Source organism: Notolepis coatsorum (genome assembly GCF_963971535.1).
Source record: "Notolepis coatsorum genome assembly, chromosome: 4".
Classification (NCBI taxonomy): domain Eukaryota; kingdom Metazoa; phylum Chordata; class Actinopteri; order Aulopiformes; family Paralepididae; genus Notolepis; species Notolepis coatsorum.
Genome location: NC_140168.1, coordinates 60,095,279 through 60,120,302, shown reverse-complemented (window position 1 = coordinate 60,120,302; position 25,024 = coordinate 60,095,279). Strand labels below are relative to the sequence as shown.

Genomic DNA, 25,024 nt, shown 5'->3' with positions numbered 1-25,024 from the left:
ACTGATAGCTACAGGGCCTATGCTAGCTGTACTGCTACATCAACATAGAGGCTGCGCAAGCTGCCGGAGCTAGGCTAGCAGAGGGAAAGGGTAGCTGCCAGGGCACTGATAGCTACAGGGCCTATGCTAGCTGTACTGCTACATCAACATAGAGGCTGCGCTAGCTGCCGAGCTAGGCTAGCAGGGGGAAAGGGCAGCTGCCAAGGCACTGATAGCTACAGGGCCTATGCTAGCTGTACTGTTACATCAACATAGAGGCTGCGCTAGCTGCCGAGCTAGGCTAGCAGGGGGAAAGGGTAGCTGCCAAGGCACTGATAGCTACAGGGCCTATGCCAGCTGTACTGCTACATTAACATAGAGGCTGCGCTAGCTGCCGGAGCTAGGCTGGCAGACAGGGCTGGACCAGCATGAGAGAACAAGCTAGCTGGAAGGACAGTCCTAGCTGTGTGAGATAAACTGACCTTGCTAGCTGAAAGGGCAGTCCTAGCAGTGGGAATACTGACCTTGCCAGCTGAAAGGGCAGTCCTAGCAGTGGGATAAACTGACCTTGCTAGCTGAAAAGGCAGTCCTAGCAGTGGGAGCAAACTGACCATGCTAGCTGAAGGGGCAGTCCTAGCAGTGGTAGAGAAACTGACCTTGCTAGCTGAAAGGGCAGTCCTGGCAGTGGGAGATAAACTGACCTTGCTAGCTGAAAGGGCAGTCCTAGCAGTGGGGATAAACTGACCATGCTAGCTGAAAGGGCAGTCCTAGCAGTGGGGATAAAACTGACCTTGCTAGCTGAAAGGGCAGTCCTAGCAGTGGGAGATAAACTGACCTTGCTAGCTGAAAGGGCAGTCCTAGCAGTGGGGAAACTGACCTTGCTAGCTGAAAGGGCAGTCCTAGCAGTGGGAATACTGACCTTGCTAGCTGAAAGGGCAGTCCTAGCAGTGGGAATACTGACCTTGCTAGCTGAAAGGGCAGTCCTAGCAGTGGGAGAAAACTGACCCTGCTAGCTGAAGGGGCAGTCCTAGCAGTGTGAGATGCTACACAAAAAAGTGGAGGCCATGCAGAGGGACCGGGTTAGCTGCTTGGGCCTGGCTAGCTACAGGGCCTATGCCAGCTGCAAGGCTGCATTAACATAGAGGTTGTGCTAACAGCCGGGGCCAAGCTAGCAGACCGGGGCCATGCAGAGGGAATTGGGTTAGCTGCCTGGCATGGCTAGCTACAGGGCCCATGCCAGCAGCAAGGGCTGCATAAAACATAGAGGCTGTGCTAGCAGCCGGGGCTAAGCTAGCAGACTGGGGCTCTGCTGAGGGACTGGGTTAGCTGCCAGGGCAAGGCTAGCTACAGGGCCTATGCCAGCAGCAAGGGCTGCATAAACATAGAGGCTGTGCTAGCAGCCGGGGCAAGGCTAGCAGACAGGGGCCATGCTGGTAGTAGAGGCCTAACAAGCTGCAGGGGGGTCAAACAGGGCTAACAGGGAAGCCAACAGGGCTAACAGGGGAGCTAACAGGCTAACAGGGGAGCTAAACTGGGCTAACAGGGAAGCCAACAGGGCTAACAGGGGAGCTAACAGGGGAGCTAGAGGGGAACTAGAGGGAACAAGAAAAAAAAGGCAAACTCAACATACACCGTCTGTGCTGGCTGGGGTCGTCGATTTGGTGGGGTCGTACTGTTATGGTTTGTAACCGACCCCAATCGCACAACACAAGACAGGTATGAGGGTAAGCCAAGAAACGGGCATTTATTGAAACAAAGGGAAACCGGCACTGTCCCTTTAAGGGAGAAACACAAAATACTGGAAATAACAAGAGGGGAAGGAACAGGCTAAGGGAACGCTAGGGGAAGGTTAAGGGAACACTAAGGGAAGGCTAAGGGAACGCTAGGGGAAGGTTAAGGGAAACACTAAGGGAAGGCTAAGGGAACGCTAGGGGAAGGTTGGAAGAAACAGGGAGGAACTAGGAGGACCGGACGGGAGGACTAGGAGGAACTAGAGAGGGGAGAACTAGGGACAGAGGGACAGGTACTGGGGGACATAGGGAACAGGTTCTGGGGAACAGAGGGCCAGGTTCTGGTGACAGAGGGACAGAGGCCCGCGGAGGCGGGCTGGGGACGAGGAGGACTAGAAAGGGGAGAACAGGGACAGAGGCCCGCGGAGGCGGGCTGGGGACAGGGAGGACTGGGAGGACTGGTGGGAAACATCAGGGCCGCTCTGCAGAACTCTCTCGGCAGATCTCCGAGGTGGGTAACGGCGGCCGAGAGGGAGAGAGGAGAGGGTTAAAGTACAAAGGGGAAAACAGAGCAGATGCAGGAGAGGTGACTAGTCCAAATACAAAAGTTATCAAAGTAAAAACTATCTTCGTGTAAAATACACAAAGAGCAAAGTTCCAAAAACAATCCAAAAGTGAATACTATCTTCGGTGTGAACAAACACACAGTGGGAGATGTAACGTCCAAAATAATATCCCAGTGAAAACAAACAGAGGCACACGCTGGGTGAGTGACTGTCTGATTAAAAAGGTGGTTATCTTCAGTGTTAAGAAACACACGAAAACGGAGATGATCAAGACAGTCAAATAAACTCACCCAGACGTAATGCGTATAATGCGTAAAGGAGCTGGAACAGCAGCGGGGCGAGGGCGTCGCCACCGGGGAGCCGGCTGTCCGAGCCGAGGTCAGAGTGGTGCTGGAACAGGCAGCGGGGCGAGAGCGTCGCCACCGGGGAGCCGGCTGTCCGAGCCGAGGTCAGAGTGGTGCGCCACTGCTTGGAGTGCGCGCCGGAACCGAGAGACGCATCTGGGGTGCGTCTGCGTGGAGGAGTGTGCCAAGCTTGGAGGTCTGGATGATGCGCGTCTGTGCGCTGGTACGGAGGAGCGTGCCAAGCTCGAAGGTCTGGAAGATGCGCGTCTGTGCGCTGGTACGGAGGAGCGTGCCAAGCTCGAAGGTCTGGAAGATGCGCGTCTGTGCGCTGGTACGGAGGAGCGTGCCAAGCTCGAAGGTCTGGAAGATGCGCGTCTGTGCGCTGGTACGGAGGAGCGTGCCAAGCTCGAAGGTCTGGATGATGCGCGTCTGTGCGCTGGTACGGAGGAGCGTGCCAAGCTCGAAGGTCTGGAAGATGCGCGTCTGTGCGCTGGTACGGAGGAGCGTGCCAAGCTCGAAGGTCTGGAAGATGCGCGTCTGTGCGCTGGTACGGAGGAGCGTGCCAAGCTCGAAGGTCTGGATGATGCGCGTCTGTGCGCTGGTACGGAGGAGCGTGCCAAGCTCGAAGGTCTGGAAGATGCGCGTCTGTGCGCTGGTACGGAGGAGCGTGCCAAGCTCGAAGGTCTGGAAGATGCGCGTCTGCGCGCTGGTCTGGATGTGCGTCAGGTCGATAGCTGCGTGGGGGTCTGAAGTGGATCACTGGGATGCCTCCCGTGGAAGTCTAGGGAGCGCAGACCAGTCTCCCCCTCAGGCAACGGCGACAGCAGGCGAAGGCTGGAGCAACATCTCTACGCCAGAGAATCAAAACAGCATAGGCAGAACAGAGGACCTCCCGAAGGAGTCTTGATGTTTGAGAATATGATACGGCATGTTTACAACACGACCCCACGCCGAAACGAGGGGAAGAGCCCTGGTATTTAAAGCCCACAGGGGAACTAATTAGCCTGCCACCACAGGTGCGAGAGGTAATTGATAATCGAACTAAAAGTGTGAGTTCGGCACCAGACCAATCAAACACATAATGACAGGTAGTCCAGGTGTGGCCACTGAGAGTAAACGAGAGTAAAGAACGAGAGGGTGGGGGCTAGAGAGAGCGAGCGAGAAGGGAATTCCCAAACAGTAGGCTTAAAGAAAACAGAGAAAGTTGGTGAGCAGCGGACAAAACCTCACAGTTACCCCCTCCTGATGGTTACTGGAAAAAATTACACTCCACCGCATACAAATTTATTTGGAATAACAAACCTCCACGTATAAAAAGATCCACCGCACAGAGAAACAAAGCCGACGGAGGTATGGCATTTCCAGATTTTTACCACTATTTTAAAGCGTACTCTTTAAGACCACTGACAACTTGGTTTGATTCCCAAGCATCTGTATCCTGGAGAAACTTAGAAGTAAATATAGTAGCACCACATAGACTGCAGGACATAGTATACACCATATTATCAATTAAGCAATGCGAATTGAAATTTGGCCCCCTTATTACTCATGTGATCCGAATATGGCGTGAAACACAAAAAAGATATTCTAACCAACATAAATGGCATAGTCATACTCCCCTATTCAATAACAATGCACTCCTGATTGGAAAAAGACCTATAAGATACCCTAAATGGGAAAAGCAGGGCATACACACATTAGGAGATGTTTTCAACAAACAGGGTTTTTGTAGCTATAAAGACATACATAAAAAAATGTATCTCACCAGTTCCACATATTATTTTTACGCACAGTTATTGGTTTGTTTGAAGGCTCATGGAGTCCCATTAAGGATACCAATTGAGCACCACAGATACCACATATTCTTCTATGAAAGAGATACATTGAGAGGTTTCGTATCAGATTTTTATCATCACTTACTAACATCCTCGTATGGAATCCTCCCCCTAGACTTAGTCTGGAGGAGGGATATACCAGACTTGGAAATAAATTTTGATTGGCAAGAAGTCTGGGCAAACGTTCGAATTGCGTCACGTAACCCGGACCATCAACAAATTAATCTTAATTATATTCATAAGACATACTTGACTCCTATAAGATTGAACAGAATGGGACTTAAACAAGACTCCAGATGTTCCTTATGTACAAATGGGGATGAGGGTACATTTATGCACATGTATTGGGATTGCCCACCAGTTAAGATATTCTGGAAAGAAGTGGCCCAGCAATTATCAAATTTCTTATTTCTGAACATACCTGTACACTCCTCTGTATTGCTGTTGAATGATGTTTTTCAGTATGGAGCCCCTATACAGCTAAAGAGATTAGTTTTATCTGGTCTCACAGCGGCTAAAAAGCTGATAGCATCACAATGGTTTCAACCGGAAAAAATGTGTCGGAAGGTATGGGTTCTTACATATCTCGATGTGATCTATCTAGAAATATCTACAGCAAGAATTTTAGGTGTCAGTGAAGCCAAAATTGCAATCTGGTTAGAAGTGGTGGAGAGAATAAAAGCTAGCATATGAATTGTAGTGCCTGGTTAGGAACGAATGATAATGGATGGATTATCCAAGTGGGGGTCCGGGGGGGTGGGTGAGCGAGAGCATATGTATGTAGGGTATTAGATAGCAAGTATTAGGTGTATATCTCGTATACTACATTTATTCAAATGGTGATTTCATTGGATGTTTACTGTTAATGCTTGTATGTCTAATTTTATGTTATGTTTAAAAAATAATAAAAAAATAAAAAAAAATCCTCATTTCATTGCTTGAGTCATTACATACAAATATGTTGAACTAGTTGTCAAAATCTGTCAAGCAAATTTTATACATTTCTTTATAATTTTACATTTCTTTATAATTTTTCCCCTGAAAATGTCTCCCAAAATTAAACAATTTCTCTCAGGTGAACCTCAGCTTTCACTGATGAGGAAGAGTGTGTGAAGCATTAGTTGTAACCAATGATAAGCCACTTCTCCACAGTCACTCAGAGCTGAATCCCATGAACCCTCAATTGACAAGCATATATGAACAGAGCTGGACACCACGCAATTCTGGTCACACAGTGGTTTGCAGCACATGAAAAGGCAATGTAAACGTATGTTTCCCATGTCAATAAAGCCCATTTGAATTGAAGAGAGAGAGAGAGAGAGAGAGAGAGAGAGAGAGAGAGAGAGAGAGAGAGAGAGAGAGAGAGAGAGAGAGAGAGAGAGAGAGAGCTGTCATCACGTAGCCCGCTTGAATGAACTGCGAGAGATAATTCATCATAACTCGTATACACACACGCGCACTCTGTCTCTGCCATACAGTAGTTAATGTTTTAGCGCGATGTGGGTATATACACGGGCGAGGATGAAAAGCATGTTAAGTGGTCTGCACACGGCGGGCGACAGACGTCGCCTGGCGATGCGATCGCCTGTTGCTCAACGACAATCGCGTATCCCCCCACACCAGAGGCGACCGTCGCTCTGTCTAGCTGGGGGTGTGGTTACTTGTTTCCCCCCGGGAGATATAGGAGGACGGACCGCCGGGACCGGACGTCATGTTGTTGTGAAGTGAGCATATTAGCAGCTCTTCACTAGCACTAGCAGGTAGCTGTGTTGCGCGTTACGAGGGAATATTAACCTGTAAAACCCATATTGAGCTGGAATTAAACCACCATATAAGAATACAACCTCTCCTCATTCTTCCTGACATTACTGCATGCCTGATCGCTACGATACGTTCATTACCAACGATTGGACAAGTATTGTTATGCAGCTGCTGAGAGAGTGTATTTTTCACGGAAGACGCAAACTGTTTTGTTCTCAACCATAATTTTCTTTGGACAATAAACCTTACAAACTACATCAGCTGCAGCCTGGACATTAAACTCTGTCAACATCCACAACTTCTTTTGTTACCCGAGTATAAAAACACTAGTAGATGCATCGTGGCGCATTGTTCATTTATTAGTTAATGACAAGCGGCCACTACAGCTTCTCAAACTAACGTTATTTATTTAAATTGTTCCCATTAATAATAATGAACATAAGTAGCATGGTAATAATACGGAGGTTATTGATCAATGAATGTATTGAATGATACATTAATGGTGTACAAATGATACACCAGTAGAACTACTGTAGAAGTCAGTTATTTCCTCATTGTCCTGCCTGCCGTCGCCTCCAAAAATAGGATCGAGGCGATTTTGAGCGAGGCGACAGAAATAGCTGCGCGACTGTCGCTTCAGAATCTCCTGCCGTGTGGGTTCTCTCATTCATAACAATGAAGGCGATACAATTCTGTCTGTCGGCTCGCTAAAAAAAACGGTCGCCTGGCTAAAATCGCTCGCCGTGTGGGGACCCCTTTAGACTACTTTTAATTCATAACGTTCCGTCGGGTCTGCGACGTGTATTCTCGAGAATGATAATAATAATAATGCAGGACCTCTTCAGATTATATTATCAACGACAGACAGCGACAATGTGAGAAACACAATCCCTCCCCCTCTCGCTCTGAAGCATATGCATATTAGATCACTCAGTGATTTAACACCTATGCGCTGTTTGTGTGTGCGCGCGTGCATGTACATGACGCGTTGTAGTTCCGTGAATAGAGGGATAATTTAGAACTATACAATTTAGCAAGAATTAAACATATTTACAAGTCGTATTACGTTTAGCAAGTAAGGAGACATATAGATTACATGTCAAAGCACTCGAAATTGTAATTTTTCTATTTTTACAGATTTCTGAAAAGCGCGACTTCCTGAGCATTTCTGAGACATTCTAAATCATTTTGTCCTCCGCACACGGGTTCAAAAAGCCCCGTCGACCCGAGAGAGTTAAGAGTACTGCTTTGGGGAGCGAATATATCATCCATCTTACTGCCATCAGGTGTGGGAGGGCTCAGGAAGTATTGGGGGAAGTGTGGGTGTGTGGGGAGCTACTGCTGATCGCCCTGGAAGCAAGAAGGACCAGAGTACCATCCCTAGGTCAGTGAATCCTAGGCCCCATCCACTCCTGCTGCTCGACCTCCACTTCAACATTCCTGGCCTACAGTCAGGGATCCAGCTGGACTCAGCTCTGCTGCATTCTCGCTACCAGGTGGCCGTGTACAACCACTCCCATAAAGCAGGGATAATCCACCCTGCTACACCAGTATAAGAGAACATCGATGCGTTATGGTGTTATGTCTTTAATCCTTATCTTGGTAGATTGTCTTGTAGGTTGTCTTGGTGGATTGTCTTTTACTTGTTGTTAGGATTGACAGGAAAGTCAATAATCCACCCACAGTCATGTCGCAAGTTCGCAACTCAAGAGAAGGAAGGCGAAAACACGTCACCGGATACCAAGTGGACCAAGTCTCGTGAGACTAAAATAATTGCACAAACAAATAGAAATCGTGCGCCACTCTTATATCTTATATAAACCCATAGGAAATACAATGAAATACAATTGTGTGTATTATTATTAATATGCAAAAAATAAGCATATAAAATTGTAAACGAATATAACTATATTAACCAACTGTTAACCATAGCTGCAGTTACACATGCCATAACACTGTCATAAACGTGACATAACATCTGAAATAAGCATGAATTGATGTAATGTTAATGAAACGTTCATTGCAAAGTTGACGTTTTTTTCCGGATGTCTTTGTCACCTTGACATTATTAATTAACCAAGGTGTCATAAATTGTAGCAATCTCTCTCTCTCTCTCTCTCTCTCTCTCTCTCTCTCTCTCTCTCTCTCTCTCTCTCTCTATGTAAAAATATGGTGTAGCAATTAATTCCCAGAAAGTTCCCTAACAAAGCAAGAATTTGGTCCTGTGAACATCATGTAAATGTATGCTAGATTGGCTCGATTCACACATAAATACACGCACACACACACGCACACGCACACACACACACACGCGCGCAAGCTCTTTGTCGCATTACCGGAAGAGGGCTCTGATGATTCAGCTGTGATGATGAGGGACAAGTTGGCTCAAGCGCAGCGCGACGCTCTCCACACAGCAGCTTGAAAGCGTCTATTTAAACCCGCGTTATTTGAACATGAGTCAGTCAATTAACTGATTGTTGCCTATAGACCACCTTTTCATTTAGCAACCGCAACAGGTGTATATGATCCTCCTCACAAGACAAACCAGCCACCCAGCAGTCATCTCATTATACCCAATTTGATTGAATGATCATCCATGTGTAATGCCATCTGGATAGTTTACCGGAACTGAAATGGCTCTGTAACTATAGCCCACTACTTGTAGGCAGATTTGCTGCATATCCCGTAGCAATTCTTAGTCACCGAGAGATTAATTATGCGACATTCTGTCAAATGATTGTGCCGTTCCGCCCTGCGGACTATAAAAGCCTGTTGAATAGGCTATAGTTTTAGATTAGCTGAGCTCCAACAACAACAACAACAACTGGAACTGAAACAGTCAGTTCTCTTGGGAAATGAGTTCAGAACGAAAACGAGAGAGTGGTGAGTTGCTTTCTCTCTGTAAACTGCCAATGGGTTGGAATATTTAGATTATTGCTAACTATTCATTCTCTCTCTCTCATCTCTATCCACCAGCCTCTCTTTCTCTACATTTATGTCTCTTATTGCTCTCTGTTGGTTTCCCTTTTATTTCTCTTCGTCTCTTGTGTATTTCTCTCTCCTCTCAAACAGTACTGTATATCTGTATGTCATAAATGTCATTATGAATTGAAAATGGGGGACCCTGATGTAAACAAGACGAGCGTATTTCTCTGGTCTGGTCTGTGTATTGAGCCGTACTGTATTGTACCCATTCTGCAATCTGTTAATACAGTTTTCAATCAATCCTCTCTGTCCCTGACACACAGAGAGAGAGAGAGAGAGAGGGAGAGAGGCCTGCCCTTGCATTGTATTGTTTACAGTTAGTAAGTTACAATGTATGTATATGTATTGTTGTATTTTAATTATGCATACATTCAATATATAGGCCTACCTTGCCTTTGAGCTCGTCATGATAAATTGATTCAGAAGCAGATTCCATACATTTTTCCAAATGTTTACACGCCTAAAGTTATTGGTTTCAAAAAACATTTGAAGACAATTATTTCAATCGAATTATGATTGCACAATCACATGATGCAGGGAGTGCTGTGCAAAATGTTTAAACTGCCTGTCTTTGAAATGCATAAGGGCCAGCGCCATATTTACACACATTTAAATGCCATTTATCTTCGACGTCCTGGGTTTGGAATGTGGAGGGGCAAGGTTTAATTTGAATGGTTTCCGTAAACCCACCCGTGTCTCCATTCAACTGCTTTGGAGCGGGGTGGGGGATGTGAGTCTCCTGTCCGAAAGAGAAGGGTGACTGCAGACATACCCCCCCCCCCCCCGGCCCGAGGGAGAATTCTCAGTTAACTGTGGTGGTGGTCCAAAATTCTGATTGGCTACGCTCTGAATTTTTGCCCTATCATTTGGTTGGTCTGATTTTTATCAGTGAGAAGATTGCTATGAATCGCGTGGACTTGACCGAAAAGGTGTGTGCGTGTGGGTGGGTGGGGGGGGGGGGGCATGATTACTCTCTAGCTTGCCACAGGAGGGTCAAACTGTGGCAAACTAGCTTAATTAAGATGAACCATGACTTCCTGTGGAGACGTTTTGCCTTCAGAATAAAAGTGTGGAAAATGACAGTGAATTTGATCATGCGTCTGGCTCAGGATCGGGACCCTTGTTGACGGCCTATGCCCCAAACGGGGTAAAAGGTGTAAGTAAGTAAGTCTGGCAGTACAGCACAATAACAGTAATATCACAATACTCTGGGGAACTTCTACATTAAACATAGTGTAGTAAAAGCTGGAAAACAATGATTAAGTAATTATGGTGACTGCTATTTGTCATGTATAGACTAGGACCTGTTACTGTCTATGGGCTAGATCAGGCTCTGTCGAACTCAATTACCAAGGGGGCTGAAATGAAAAATACAGATGATTTTGCGGGCCGGATACATAATAATACAATACAAGCAATTGTAGATTAAATTGGTCCTGGACTATTGGAGAACAAAGTATAGAATACAGACACACAAAACATCTCTCACCTCTCTTTCACTATTATTTCCACAGAGATATAGGCGTGAAATTAATTAAAATAATAAGGAATTTGCAAGATAATATTCGGTTTCAATAAATTATTCACCCACAAGAGTTTGTATTATAACTGCGATTTGCATAAAATATCAAATAGTTGAAGTTTCTTTCTTTATTTGCATGTGTAGGTTAACACAAGGTCAACGGTACAATGAAATGTGTTTGGACGAGAGAACAGGGCAGCTCAGCATTCGATGCATTACAGCACTAGTCATATAAAGATAAACATAAAGTAGATCAAATGTTATAATTATAAGGGAAATAATTAGCACTATATACATAGGCTATATGAAAATGAGGATTTGCTGACCCTTTCAACCTCAGCCTCCCCAATGTACATGTACTGATTGATTGATTGAAAACTTTATTAACAGATTGCAGAATGGGTACAGTACAGCTCAATACATACAATTGTTAAGGGGATGCAGACCAGAGAAAGACTTTCGTCTTGTTTACATCAGGGTCCCCCACTGTAGATGGGGATGTCCCTGATGTCCCTGCTGTCTCCTGTAGTCCACGATAAATCTCTTTAATTTGACTGACATTGAGAGAGAGGTTGTTGTCCTGACACCAGCTGGTTAGTGTCTTCTCTCTGTTGGCTGTATCATTGTCCATGATGACGCCCAGGATGGTTGTGTTGTCAGCATACTTCTTTTAGCCTTTTCACTTTTTCTCCCACCCCCCAATTCTGTTGTTATGCCAATTTCCTCTTGGTTGTTGCCCTGCCCTACTGTCGGTCTGGGGAGGGGGTAGACTACCACATGCCTCCTTTGATATGCCAGCCGCTTCTTTTCACCTGACGGCTATGAGTTTCACTGGGAGAGCGTAACACGTGCAGAGGTTCACACCATAAATGGCTGAATTTATATAGCGCTTTTATCCTAAGCGATTTATAATTTGTTCCTCACATTTGACTCAATTCACACACCAACGGCGGAGGCAACCATGCAAGGTGACAACCTGCTCATCAGGAGCAATTAGGGGGTCTTGCTCAAGGACACTTCGACACGCTGCGTGAATCGAACCGGGAACCTCCAGATTGCCAGACTGCTCTACCTCCCGAGCCACCATCTCCTCCAGATCCATTAATTTGCTTTCTTTTGAACTTTGATATATTTGACACAGAAAACATTGTATAATGGAATTGTGATGGTGACTTTTATTTTGATATTTCTAGTCGATTTGAGACCGGAAGTAGAATTCTTCATTTAAACTGGCTTTACACTGGTGGAGGGTCAGGGGGCTCCGCGTATTGTGCAAGACAGAGAGATAGGGGGAACCGAGGAAAACACATTCTTGCACCAGGGAGGATTACAAAAAACGTGCACGGATGTAAAGTATGCAGTCAACACATTTTGTCTAATTTTTGCTGGAGTTGCAGGAGTCTCTGGAAACGCCAAGATATGGCAGAAGGTAGGCATTATGGGCGATGCACTCTTTGAATGGTTCAATGGGGAAAGACCTGTTTTTGAAGGGACAAACAGGAGGGGTTGGGTTTCCTTACACGTTGTCTTTCAGATTTTGGGAATTCTATTCAGAAATCCTCCCCAGAATTCTTTCAACGACTTGTTGTTAGGGAGAAAGTATGCCTTTGTTTTCCGTGTAGAACCTATGGTTTAGCCCTACTCCTCTCCTTCCAAGTGCAAGCTCTATGTGGGAAAGTGTTGCTACCCTGAAGGTGGCCAGTTGATTGGGGGGAAACGAGGACACCAACCCGTGGAATTAATTGCAACCACGGCAACTGAGCGAGATGGGCTCAGTTTCTCATCAGAAATTCCCAGGTATCTCAAGTGCTTCTGTAAACCTTGATGAGGGCTCTTTAGAAAATGTTCAAAACTGCTTTTTCACATATAGGCCTTCAACTCGTAAAACATTTACTTTTACAATTTTGAGTTTGGTATGCTTGATGAGTTCTGTTCTGGCATAAAATAGGATGGTAAATGGCAATTTCCCCCTCTTTATATTTTGGTTGGTGATTATCAAGTATTCAAATGCAACGGGGCTTCATTTAACTCGTTTTAGGCGTATTACATGCGGATTCGTGTTTAGGTTGCTGTCATTCCTCGTTTTCGGGCTATATGTAGATTTGTGAACATGTGGGTGCTGAAGCGATACATGATTGACCATTGTCTATAATGATCTATATTATATACAAATTTGAAGAAGGCTATATGGGTTATGGTTTCACCAAAGCAACTTTAGGCGACTTTAAACAATAAAATCTCGAATGTTTGGGTTATTTTTTTCGATTATTATTTGTAACGATAATAATTATGTTTTATTATTGTTAGAATTATTGTAATAATAATTGTTATGTTATTGTTACTTAACATGCACATGATAATATGATTGAACAGATTGCAGAATGGGTACAATACAGTACGGCTCAATACAAAACAAACTGCTAAGAGGATGCAGACCAGAAAAAGACTTGTTTACATCGGGGTCCCCCATTTTCAATTCATCATCATGACATTTATGACAAACTGATAACGGAACTGTGTAGTAAGAAGAGATCATCAAAAATATATTCGAAGGGGAAGAAACTGTAAATATTGTATTAGAGGTGGCCAAGTTATCTCGTTCTGATGATTAATTTCAGGACATAATAATGCCCTGCGTTGACATTGTTGACAACTGTTTATTGCTGAATATGTTCCATTACGCAACACGGATCCCCCCATGTCGCATCATGATCCTTAAGTAGGGGCTTTTGGTAATGGCTACTTGCTCGTATTATGCCGATAGTGAGTCAAGTGTGTGGTTTGATTGAAGCGTTTTAAATCCCGTGTATACTGAGTTCAATTTTATATTTTTAAAGGGGGATGTTCAAAGACCGAGGAGGAAGAGGCGACAGGGTCCGAGGAGGATGCGGGTGCGTCGCTGGGCAGCGGCGTGTGCAAGTGGTTCAACGTGCGAATGGGCTTTGGCTTTCTGTCTATGACTAATAGAGATGGAACACCCCTGGGAGAGCCCGTCGACGTGTTCGTCCACCAGGTGAGGTCTTATTGTTGTGTTTTGGTCGAAGAAGCAATATGGGCTTAGTTATTTGTTTGCTTGGCAATATTCTACTGTCAGGCGGCCTACTCTTCCATAATCTGACATTTTAATCTGAATTGAATTCTGTACAGGTGATCAAATGAACAAGTATCTGTGGTTACTAATTGGTATACAGATATAAGCGTATCCGAATGTGCTGTAAAATGAAACGGCCAAGCAGGAGAGCTGTTTTCATATTACTCTATTGTAGCAACTTTAAGATATAATCGACTTCATCCTAAATGTTGAATGGATTGTCACCGCCATGACTCATGCTCCATGTAAGTCCCATTGATGAAATGCAGAGGGAATAGGCTATGGAGTGAATTTTATTATCGGACACTTTGTTTGCTCCTGAGACCAAATGAGCACATTACTTTTCAGTCAAGAGAGATGGCTCATGCATACCGACAGGCCAGGTTACAGGGAGAAGGAGAGAGAGGGGGGGGGGGCATTGAAGTGTGTCTATTGAATATTATTTATTCTTTGTTGTTGCATTTGAAAGCAAATTCAAAAGTTCACAAATACATGCTGTTAATTTGAAATCGAACTCCAGTAGGTTGGATTGAGCACACAATTCCACGCATGTTGTTGTCATGGTATTGCGTGTGAAACGCTCTTCACATAACTATCACAACACCACACTACCCCCACGTGAGAAATTACATTGTAAACTCATGCTGGCTTGTGTGATTACATGCCATAATTTGAAAAACGCGTACATATAAAATAAAAACTGACCCTTCCAGTGGCTGGCCTGCCTTGGACTTTGTGTGTGTAAAATTACCTGAGAATTAGCACATCTCAAAGTCTCAACCATGCTGACAGGAGATGCCCCCCCCCCCCCCCCCACACACACACACATGCACACTAACCTCTTGCCTCACATATTTTCTATGGAACTTAAAAAGGTGCAAATGGACGGATGGTCTGTGTGTTTTGAGGGGGTTAGGCTCAAAGATTTCTATTTAAAAGGGGTAAGGGGGGGGGGGGGTTAGGTTAAGCAGAGATAACAAGCCTCGTTCCTGCTTCCTGTTATAAAGTCATTAAACCATCAGGGAACGCGGGGCTCTTGTGAGGAGCCCACCCAACCCCGGGCCCTCTGTCCTAACTCACATGGTGGGGGGAGTGGCAGGACACCCCATCTCAAGTTTCCCTGCTCCACGTCGCAGTAAATCATCAGATGAAAGCAAAAAAAAGGGGGAGGGGGGGGGGGGGGGGGGGTTGGTTGTAGTTATTAGAAGGATTGTTTATCCACTGGGTCGGCTCCCACCGGTTACATAGATGTTTTATTTATTATTATATATATTTTTTTAAACGCCACAGAACAACATAGGCTACATCTCATTTAGCAGCCTTTAGGCCAACATACAGGCTATGAGTCAGTACTACAGATTGGAAATAATGCAAGGAATCCCAAGTCTTCATTGCCTGACAACCCTAGCATTCCTCCTCACCCTGTCAGAAATCCCTGACCTCCTGACACTCTGCGCCACAAAGTGTTATTGTTGTTATCGCTAGCGGAACAACTTGTGTCGTCCGGTTCTGTGCTTTTGAGCTAACGCTAGTTTCCAAAGGAGAGGAGAGAAACACCGCGGCTCACATGTGCTCAGTGGTGATTTCATAAGGGGTTGTACTGTGTTTTAATGACATCACGCGCACTCCCGCGCATGCGCATAAATGTCCCCTCGGCATGCGCACAGAACAGCTCCGACCAGCATTATGATTATAATGATGATTATGTGCATATATGTAGGAAACATGTTTGTATAGGAAATTACTAGTTTTAGTTTAGTTTTTGTAAATATTGCCTTGAGATAGAGAAGCTGAAAAAGGTAGCAGGATGTAGCCTTCAATATATAAATTAATTATATTGTCAACAGATATGGTGGAAAAACAAACAATGTTTTAAATGTAATTGTAGTTACAATTTCTTTAATTGAATTAACTTAAACTAGAAAAGTAAATACAAACTAAATGAACAATGTAACTTACATTGTTAATTTAGTTTGTATTTACTTTTCTAGTTTAAGTTAATTCAATTAAAGAAATTGTTTTACACACACAAACACGAAAGCAAACTTAAAATAATCAGACAACTTGTGTTTACTTGAACTTCTTTATTTTGAGAAATTACACAACATCACTTAAATTTTTTCAATGTAATTTGTTTCACAACAGTGGTTTCAAAACAGTCAAGCAAGCCCCCACCAATGGGTACAGACCTAATCTATTGAATCAATATTGGCCTTTGTTGAAAATGTTAGCCCTCTGTACAACACCCTAATATTCCAGAGGAGGACAGTTTCCGTCTGAAGCACAACTTAAGAAATGTCTCATCCTTCCAGTCGGGACCATTTGTCACATAGTGAGAGGTTCCACAGCTCAAGCAAACCCCCACCAATTGGTACAGGAATTGTATTTTGGTTTTGCTCTTCTCGTTCTTTGTTATGCTATTGTTATGCAAAGACAAGTAGCCAGGTGGGTGCTTGGCGCACGGCACGAGTAGTCGAGTGAAAGTTGTGGAACGCATTTTTGTGTGCATGTGCGTGCACGTGCTTCTGCTCAGAAAGGAGGTGGAACGGCGTGCTACCGCGTCCCATGAGATCTGCACCACTGCACGCGCTGCTCTGGCGGCGGAGGAAGGCGAGCACAGAGACTGAAAATGCTGTGACGCTGCCACAAATGTACAAAATAAGTCTTTCAATAGCTTCAGTGTATTAGACTTCGCTCTTTTATTTTTAAACCCCTCGACCGGAAGTATTATTGTTGTTATCGCTAGCGGATCAACTTGTGTCATCCGGTTCTGTGTTTTTGAGCTAACGGGTAACGCTAATACAAATGTTGAGATTGTTGGTGAACAAGCGACTAACTGCGGCTATGTTGTATCATGTTTCTTTTTTGTTGGCTGGGTTTGCGCATGCGGATTAAGGAAGAGGTGGGCTATTGCGTCATCGGTTCAGGAAGGATGCATACTGGCTTGTAAAGACGGAAACGCAAGGCTGGCGTCTACAGATTTGTTCACTCTGGGACCCGTTTTCAGAAAATGGCGTATTCAGGCTCTCAGAACATGGTTCCGTGTGGACGAAACGTGCACTGCATACGATAAAATACTTTGGCGGATACACCCAAAATCGTCACCGTCTGGACATGGCCTAAGGCTCTAGTGAATTAGTAGCTTTCAGCAGAACTCATTACTTTGTATTTGAGTTCTGGAGCGCAGCTGTAGCTAGCATGGGCTTTAGAGGAGAATAAAAAAAAAGATAAATCAAAATGCACGACTACTGCAATGGAGGTGGAAAAGAAGGCATTTTCAGAGAGCTTAGAATCAATCTAGACTGTGTAGGTCACAAAGGCATGGATTTCACATTGTAAAAAGTGAACGACTTTAGTAAAAAATTTACTTTTAGTCCAAACGTTCCTTGTCTGATTGCTGTTTTGATCATTGCTGCCCCTAGAGGGTTTTGTATGCTACGGCAGCAAGCAAGACAACAGTCGGATGAGGAGAGGCTAGATTAAAAGTACATAATTTAACTTTAAATTATTAGGATGCTGAAACCATGTGTTTGTGACCTACACAGTTTTAATACAGAGTAATGAGAGTTTTGAAACCATGCGTTTGTGACCTACAGTCCAATACAGAGTAATGAGTTTTGAAACCATGCATTTGTGACTTACAGAATAATGAGTTTTGAAACCATGCGTTTGTGACCTACACAGACTAATGCAGAGTAATTTGAGTTTTGAAACCATGCGTTTGTGATCTACACAGACTAATGCAGAGTAATGAGAGTTTTGAAATCATGCGTTTGTGACCTACACAGTCTAATACAGTCGAATACAGAGTATGAGAGCTCTGGTCAGAGCGCTACAAAATGAGATGTGTGTTTTTTCACTGCGCTGCCCTCCTCTTTAAGTATTATCAAAGCACCTTTTTAAATTAGTAAGTTACTAGTTAATGTTTGTCTTGATTGGCTGTCGAGAGTGGAAATTGATCATGTTCAGAGCGACGTTCTTTGGTTGATGACTGAGTCAGCTGGGCCTGGTGGACAATGGACATCGTTGTCAAGCCTAATAACACAGGAAATCCTGCCAGATCCGTTCCTGAGCAAATCTGTGAATGAGAGGTGTGTGTGGTGTGTTGCACATCCTAGTTGGGGAGATCTCTCATTGAGTTGCCCATCTCGGGTGTCTTCCCTTTTTTTTTCCTCAATGTTTTTTTCTCTCCATCTTCTTTTAGGGGGTTACGCCAGAGGGTGTTTTACCTTTTGTTGGCCTGTGAAGCCCATTGAGACATGTAATGTGATTTTGGGCTATACAAATAAATCTGACTCTGGACTATTTTCTTTGTTAAAATAAGTGTTTAGTAGTTCTACATTCCGACAGCCATCACTGAGTGTTGGGTCTCCCAGTCCCTCCGCTTTGCAGTAAACGGGAAAAATCCATTTTCTGGTATCTCGTTCCAACTTTATCCAAACTCTACAAAGATGGGCACGGGGAGCAGAAAGAAAACAAAAGCTTGCTCGTAACCCTCTTTTTCCACCTAAAGCGGTTCACTAAAATAATATTTCGGACAACATTTCAGGCGAGAAATGGGATATGCAATTGCTGGAACACCTAGTTTGACAGTTTGATCTGAAGTGTCCGCGGGATAGTTCTGGGGTCCCTGACGGGTTGAAGAGGAATGCTAAAGGTTGTCAGGCATTCTGGGCTTGGATTTCTTTCCCACCACGATCACTTCAGTCACCCCCACCCTACACACCCATCAGCCCACCCATCCACCCAACAACCCCCCCCCCCCCCCCCCCCCCGACGATGACAGTTAGGCCATCTAAGGTTAAGCCTAGCGGCTTGCAAGAGGCCCAAAATTGACCAACCAACTACAGCCCTCCCACAATCAATTTGCAGTTCACAAGGTATTAGACCTTGACTTGAAATTAAAACTATGCTAACTATAACTAGGAAATGTATAATAACTATGCCATGAGGAGGAAATATAATGACTATGCCATGAGCAGGAAATATAATAATTATGCCATGAGCAGGATTGAAGAGTGTAACGGATTATGTCTAATGGGATTACAGTCATCGGATTACAAGAAAACGGTATTTGCAATCTATTAGTTACTGTTTTTGTAGTGCAATTTTGTAATGTAATTTCATAATTTTGAAAGTAACCAGATTACGCTTCTGGGTTTGAGAAGGCTATTCCAGTGGATTTAATTACTGACATTTTAAGCAGATATTCAATGATCTGTATTGGCATCAATGCACCACTGTTGCATTGTTCTTTTTCTTTTATCCAACCTAAAATGCACATTTTTCTCAGCTCTTTAATTGCTTTGACAGATACAGATCTGCTATGTTTTCTATAGATTTTAGGTCTTGTAATGTACTGCTAGTTATGCACAGTTTATTTATTTCTCTTGTTTTGTACAGTGTCCTTGGGTGACTTGAAATGAGCTCATGAATAATTTTCTTTTTTATTATTACTTTGTGTTCATTGCACAGCAACATGCACACAATTTTTTTTATACCAATGCAACAATCAACCAAAGCTTTGAAAGCATTCCGAGCTCTCGGAACAGCAGCGCTAAAAGCAATTACGACAAAAATTTTTAGAGTAAAAGTCTTGAGGTTTTTAAAAGTGATAAGAAAATGTTTTTTTCCCCCCTCAAGGTGGGACACATTCTTGCCACCTCTTCTCGTGTGCACTTTGAACAGCTATCCTAGGAATGCACACCTCCCCTCCCCCCTGCCTTTTTCCCAGCATCCTCCAGTGGTAGTGGTCAGTTTGGGACTTGACCAGATGGACTCATTTTGGAGTTTTTTTTTTGTGTTGCCGTATGGTGGTGGTGGCGGTGCTGAGGAAAGAGAGGGGGTTGGGGCTTGGAATGCTGAGGCTTGCTGGGGGAAGGGGGCAGTGCTTTATACACACACTCACACACACACACACACACACACACACACACACACAAAATACTGTGGGGGGTGTAAGAAGGCATTGATGTTTTAACAGGGCTGTCAATAGGATTGGATTTTCGGAGGGACTGAGCTATCCCTGAGAGAGTGACACATGGGAAGAGGTTTTCATTGATGCATTTAAATCTATGCAAATTGTTTTGAAGTGTCCAATTAAGCAACATCTCTTTGTAGTAACTACGGCACCGCATGGCTGGCGAGTGGCAACTGGCCGTCTTTCCAAAGCAGGAACACTTTCTTTGCAATAAATATACAGGAAGTTGTCTTTGTGAAATTACTTAAAGGTAAGAAAGTTCAGAATTCTGGGACCCCTAGCCCCATTTCCTACTTAGCAATGATGTTGTCGAGTCCTTTCTCTGCACGATCCACACCGTTCTTCTACACTAGATACCCGCAGCTCTGGCCAGTTAGCCGCAACACTAATGCAAAGGGACCATGCTCTGGTCTGTACAAGCCCTGAAATAAACGCTGAAATCTACTCGATAGTCCATAGCAATAGGTGTAGTCTGACGTCACTTTAGTTTCCCGCACGGTCCACCCGTATAGGGATTTATCGTTGGGAAAATGTATTGTCGGCTATTGTAATAATTCTGCCTCATGAACATTGGCAAGCTTTCCATTTTGCACAAAATGAGTTCCCTTCTATCACTAACATTATTGTTTAAGCATTTTTGGTTGAAATAAAGTTAGTTATAACTAAGGTTTTTAATTTGTCGTTGACCCATTCCCTGCCACCACTTTGATCATCTTATACCATTCTCTGCCAGTACTGTCAGTACTGTAAGTCTATGGAGATGTTTACCTTCTTTGCAGGGCTATAACTTTTTAAATTGTATTGCTAAATTGACATTACTATGGCCCATTCAACATCGATTATCTATCGTTCAGGATGTAGGAACGTTTAACTTTTTCATTCACACATTCATACGAAAATACCGTTGTATAAATGTTTTTATCGTTTTCTGCAGTATTTCCTAGAACGTGAGATATAGACGTTATGACTGATCATGCGCGGGTGAACGGAGGGGGGGGGGGGTCGTTTATAATTCCGTGGCCGACGTTAAATGATTTATGTAGTATGGGTGATATATTGATCAGAGCAGTTTGTATCGAAAATTATAAACAAAAACGCTGAAACTCACGTCTGTCTCCTCGTACCGTTGGGCGATGAGAGTGGAGCAAACAGATCCCAGTTATGTGATGGGGATCGAGGTGATCCATTTCCGGTTTGTATATTACTAATACACGCCCAAATCATGTAGATTATTGAGTTATGGCAAAGATCCATATCCACGGTGTGTGTATTGAGTCCCGCGACGATAAACGAGTGGCCGGACGGAATAGGGAGACGCACCGGGATCACAAGAGATCCACTTCCGGTTGCAACTCGCCGATCAGCCACCAGGTGGCAGTATTGAAGCGTTGCAGAGTTGTGCTGGCTCACACAGCATCCGACAAGGCTCCGTGAGTGAAATATGAATACCATGGCGAAAATATGAAATTATGATCAGAATCACATCGTATGCCGTTATTGGCAGAATTCGCATGAACTTGAAACCCGTCGTATGACGTTATTGGCGGAGAAAGAGTTAAAGAACTAACGTCACAGTCACCAAATGCGTCCACATTTTTATAGGATTCTATCACATTTTCATAACAATAGCGAATATTACTTACCCTGCGCCGTTTTCATTGAGGTTTCTTACAAATTAACAATGTTTTATTTGTCCTATATATGCGGATAACATTTAAAATCTTAAATTGTTCCATTTGTTTCCCTTTAGACAACAAACATAATGCTAATGATGCACTTTTGTTAAGATAATTCGTTTACTATTCGCGGTCACTGTACTGAGATCGCATTAATAGTTTACCGCTGTTCAGCTCGCGTCAAAGAATAGACGCCTCCCAGTGACCTGTGACCTGTGCTAAAGGTCTTGGGAAATGTATTCATGTAGTTTTCAACATTTTCACCTTTTAATTTTAAACCAATGCTGCCATCTACTGACAACAGAAAGTGTTGTGTATCGTCAACTTGAGAGGCACTTCCGTAAACACCGTCGCCCAAAACCCATTCTAGAGATTCCCACTTTTTACTGGGAATGGGGCGTGGCCGAATTTAGTCCGAGACAATAAGAGTGACTGAGATTGGTCTACGTTCCCGTTACACTTACCAGTGGAACGCCTGTCGCTCAGTGCTGTTGCCTAATACAGCCAGGAGTCTATGCTGTGGTTACGTTAGTCAGCAGCGCCAAAGTGAAGTGTAGTTCCTGAGTGAACAAAAACATAAACGTTGTTATTTTGCTACTTTTACGATGAACTCATTCAGCGCCAGTGGTCGCTGTTTAACTTCTGGGTAGAACGCCATCGCTGTAAGTCAATGGGGAGACTGCGAAACTTGCGAGTGCTTAAAATATATGAAATATTATAGCTATGGATCTAATAACACCATCGATTGTCAGTGAGTTGCTTCTGGTCAACATGCAAAAAACAGATTGTTTTTTCATCCGTACATTTCCGTTTTCTATTGTTTTGAATATGAGTATAGCTTGGGTGATTCTTAGTAATCCCAGGAAAAGACGCGATAATAGCCCTTTAGTGAAATCCAGTTATCGCGTTGTAATTTTTCGCCTGATTATCGAATCTTCCTGAAACCAATGCTAGATTATCGTTATTATTCTTACTCATGCACCTATGAAATGGGGCTTGGACCGGCGCGGCTCCCCCCATTCCCCCCCACCCACCAACGGTAAACAGCCACACACAGTCCACACAGACAGCTTCGATCGCGGGAGAAAAAAATATCAGATCAACGCAAGATTGGATATAGTGTCCTTACCTTGTCTCTGATGTAATGCAAAAAGATTAATCCAATTCCTGATCGCCATTCCAAATATTGATCGCGTTTATTGATCAAACGTTATATGTCCAAAAGGCATAATCCACGCTGCTCTGAGTCTCCCCAAACTCTGTTATAACGTTAGTCATGCCGGAGTAAGAACCTGGACCGGACTTCTTAGATCACTGCACAGCCCAAGGGGGAGGGATTTCAATGATGTGCAATACCGCCTGGAAGGCGTAGGCGGCGGTATTTGCCCTTTGTGAGCTCAGACCCATTCCCAACGATAACATCAGGCTGGATGGATGAAAAATCTATGGATATAGCTAATAAAAGAAATAACGATTAAAACCCGAGATTTCTCGTGATTGGTGCTCAGCGCATGGTGAGTTAACCCGACTTTTTCCGTGATTGGCGCTGAATGAGTTAATTGCGATGTTTTTCATGTTGAGCTATAGATTGTGGATGAATACACACAGAAAGGTACACCATGCTAAGAATGCTTTATTTGTTTTAAACGAGACGATTTAGAAATGGGTCCATTGGAAATACATTGCAATTTCAAGGAGGGAGGACCGCACGGGAAACACCAATGACGTAACCACTACACCTCCCTATACCGGTTTCCCACGGCTCCGGCTAGTCGCGCAAAGTCGAGGCCTCAAAGTACGAGGAGCGTCATGGATCGTGCTGAGAAATGACTGCACCGATCAACAACATCAGTGCTAAGGAGGAAATGGGGCTGTGGTTCAGCGTTTCACAGAACATTCTGACATGTACACGGCACAAGGATAGTAGTACTTCACAGGGCAAGGAATTCTGTAGAGAGGGTAGACTATATCACTCTACTCTACTTGTACATTCAATACTCTGTACATTTAACGCTTTTGCAGCATGGAATAGACTAGAATAGAAATACTTTATTCATCCAAAGGGAAATTTGGCACTACAGATCGGTCACAGTAAACGGTAAACATTTAGGTAGACAAAAACAAAAGTCACGAATAAGAATAAAATACGGTCCGGGATTAGGGCTGGGCGATATATCGAGTATACTCGATGTATCGCCACTTGTTCTACATGAGATGTAGTAAATTACTATATTGTGAACATCAAGTATGTTGTCACGTCAGTTTCTAAGCCGCCGTGGCTGAGATGAGACTTGCTTTAGCGCAGAGCTTTCCCCTCATTTCAATATAGACAGCGTGGACCTTCAATGACATGCAATTGAATTGACGCGAGCAACGGGCTAAACCTTAGCCGCTAACTCTGGAAACGCTCAAAGCGGAGTGACTCCACGACACCAGTTCCATTAGTGAGGAAAGGGGGGGGGGGGGGGGGGTATATTGATGAGGCTTGACAACAGAGGTTCTAAGATCACATTTATTGGCTATTCGTTTCTTTATATCGCTTCATGCATCGGGCTCCTCCAGGTTCCATCTCCGTGTGTTGATGTGTTGACATCCTAGTGTGACATCATCAACTACGGCAACTTAGATGCTCAAAACGCAAACTTAAAACAAAACCACGGGGGGGTGGATAGAAAACACAGAACTGTGCAAAAGCACCCAAGAGTTTTAATTAGTGTGTCAGTAGACTACTCTTAGTACATTTTCATTTAATTATTTTTGAAAGCATCTTCATGGTTTAATGCAAACATATGTTGCATGGACTATTATAATCATCATATTGGCATGACTGTATGCATCAAAGGGTTAAATCAAGCATTTTTAAGTGCTTTAGAGAGGAAATGTCAATATCTATATCGTGATATGGCGATATAAATATAGCGATATCATTTAGAGGCCATATCGTCCAGCCCTATCCGGGATATACATTTTCTATGTTATGTATATACATTGTAATGTAAAATATACAGTAAGTGTACAGTAAAGTGGTTCCAGTGAGAATGGACAAGAAAGTGTTCACTTTGTGCCACAGAAAAACAATAAATCAAGGGACCGTCTTGATAATGGTCGTCACAATGAATTTTGAAATGAGCAAGAAAAGGGTAATGTCACACTTGCATCTGGTAGGTAGAGAAGCATACACCCTCCTTTTGAACTGTTTTGAATCCGTCCCCATTCTACCCCCCCCCCCCCCCCCCCCCTCCATTCTAACAGAGCAAACTGCACATGGAGGGTTTCCGCAGCCTCAAAGAGGGCGAGGCTGTGGAGTTTACCTTCAAGAAGTCCTCCAAAGGTCTGGAGTCTCTCCGGGTGACCGGGCCGGACGGAGCCCCATGTGTGGGCAGCGAGAAGAGGCCCAAGGGGGCCCAGAAGCGACGCTCGAAGGGAGACAGGTGAGCAGGCGTTAAAATGTCCCACTCCCCTCTTTTTGTCTCTCCCTCCTGTTCTCCTATCTGGGGGAGATATAATCTAAAGCTGCAGTTATGGACTTTGTGGTGATCAGGCTCTGTAGCCTAC

At 44.0% G+C, this 25,024-nt stretch overlaps 1 protein-coding gene across 1 annotated transcript in view; it reads left to right on the top strand.

The window, feature by feature from the left end:
* LOC311226537 (protein lin-28 homolog A-like) overlaps positions 1-25,024 on the top strand; it is a gene marked incomplete at both ends in the record, with an annotated part of 118,332 nt that overhangs the window by 80,762 nt on the left and 12,546 nt on the right. The window contains 2 exons of the mRNA XM_084311957.1: positions 13,560-13,735; positions 24,722-24,900. Of these exons, the coding sequence (XP_084168083.1) occupies positions 13,560-13,735; positions 24,722-24,900 (355 nt within the window). The remainder of the gene's footprint in view (positions 1-13,559; positions 13,736-24,721; positions 24,901-25,024) is intronic.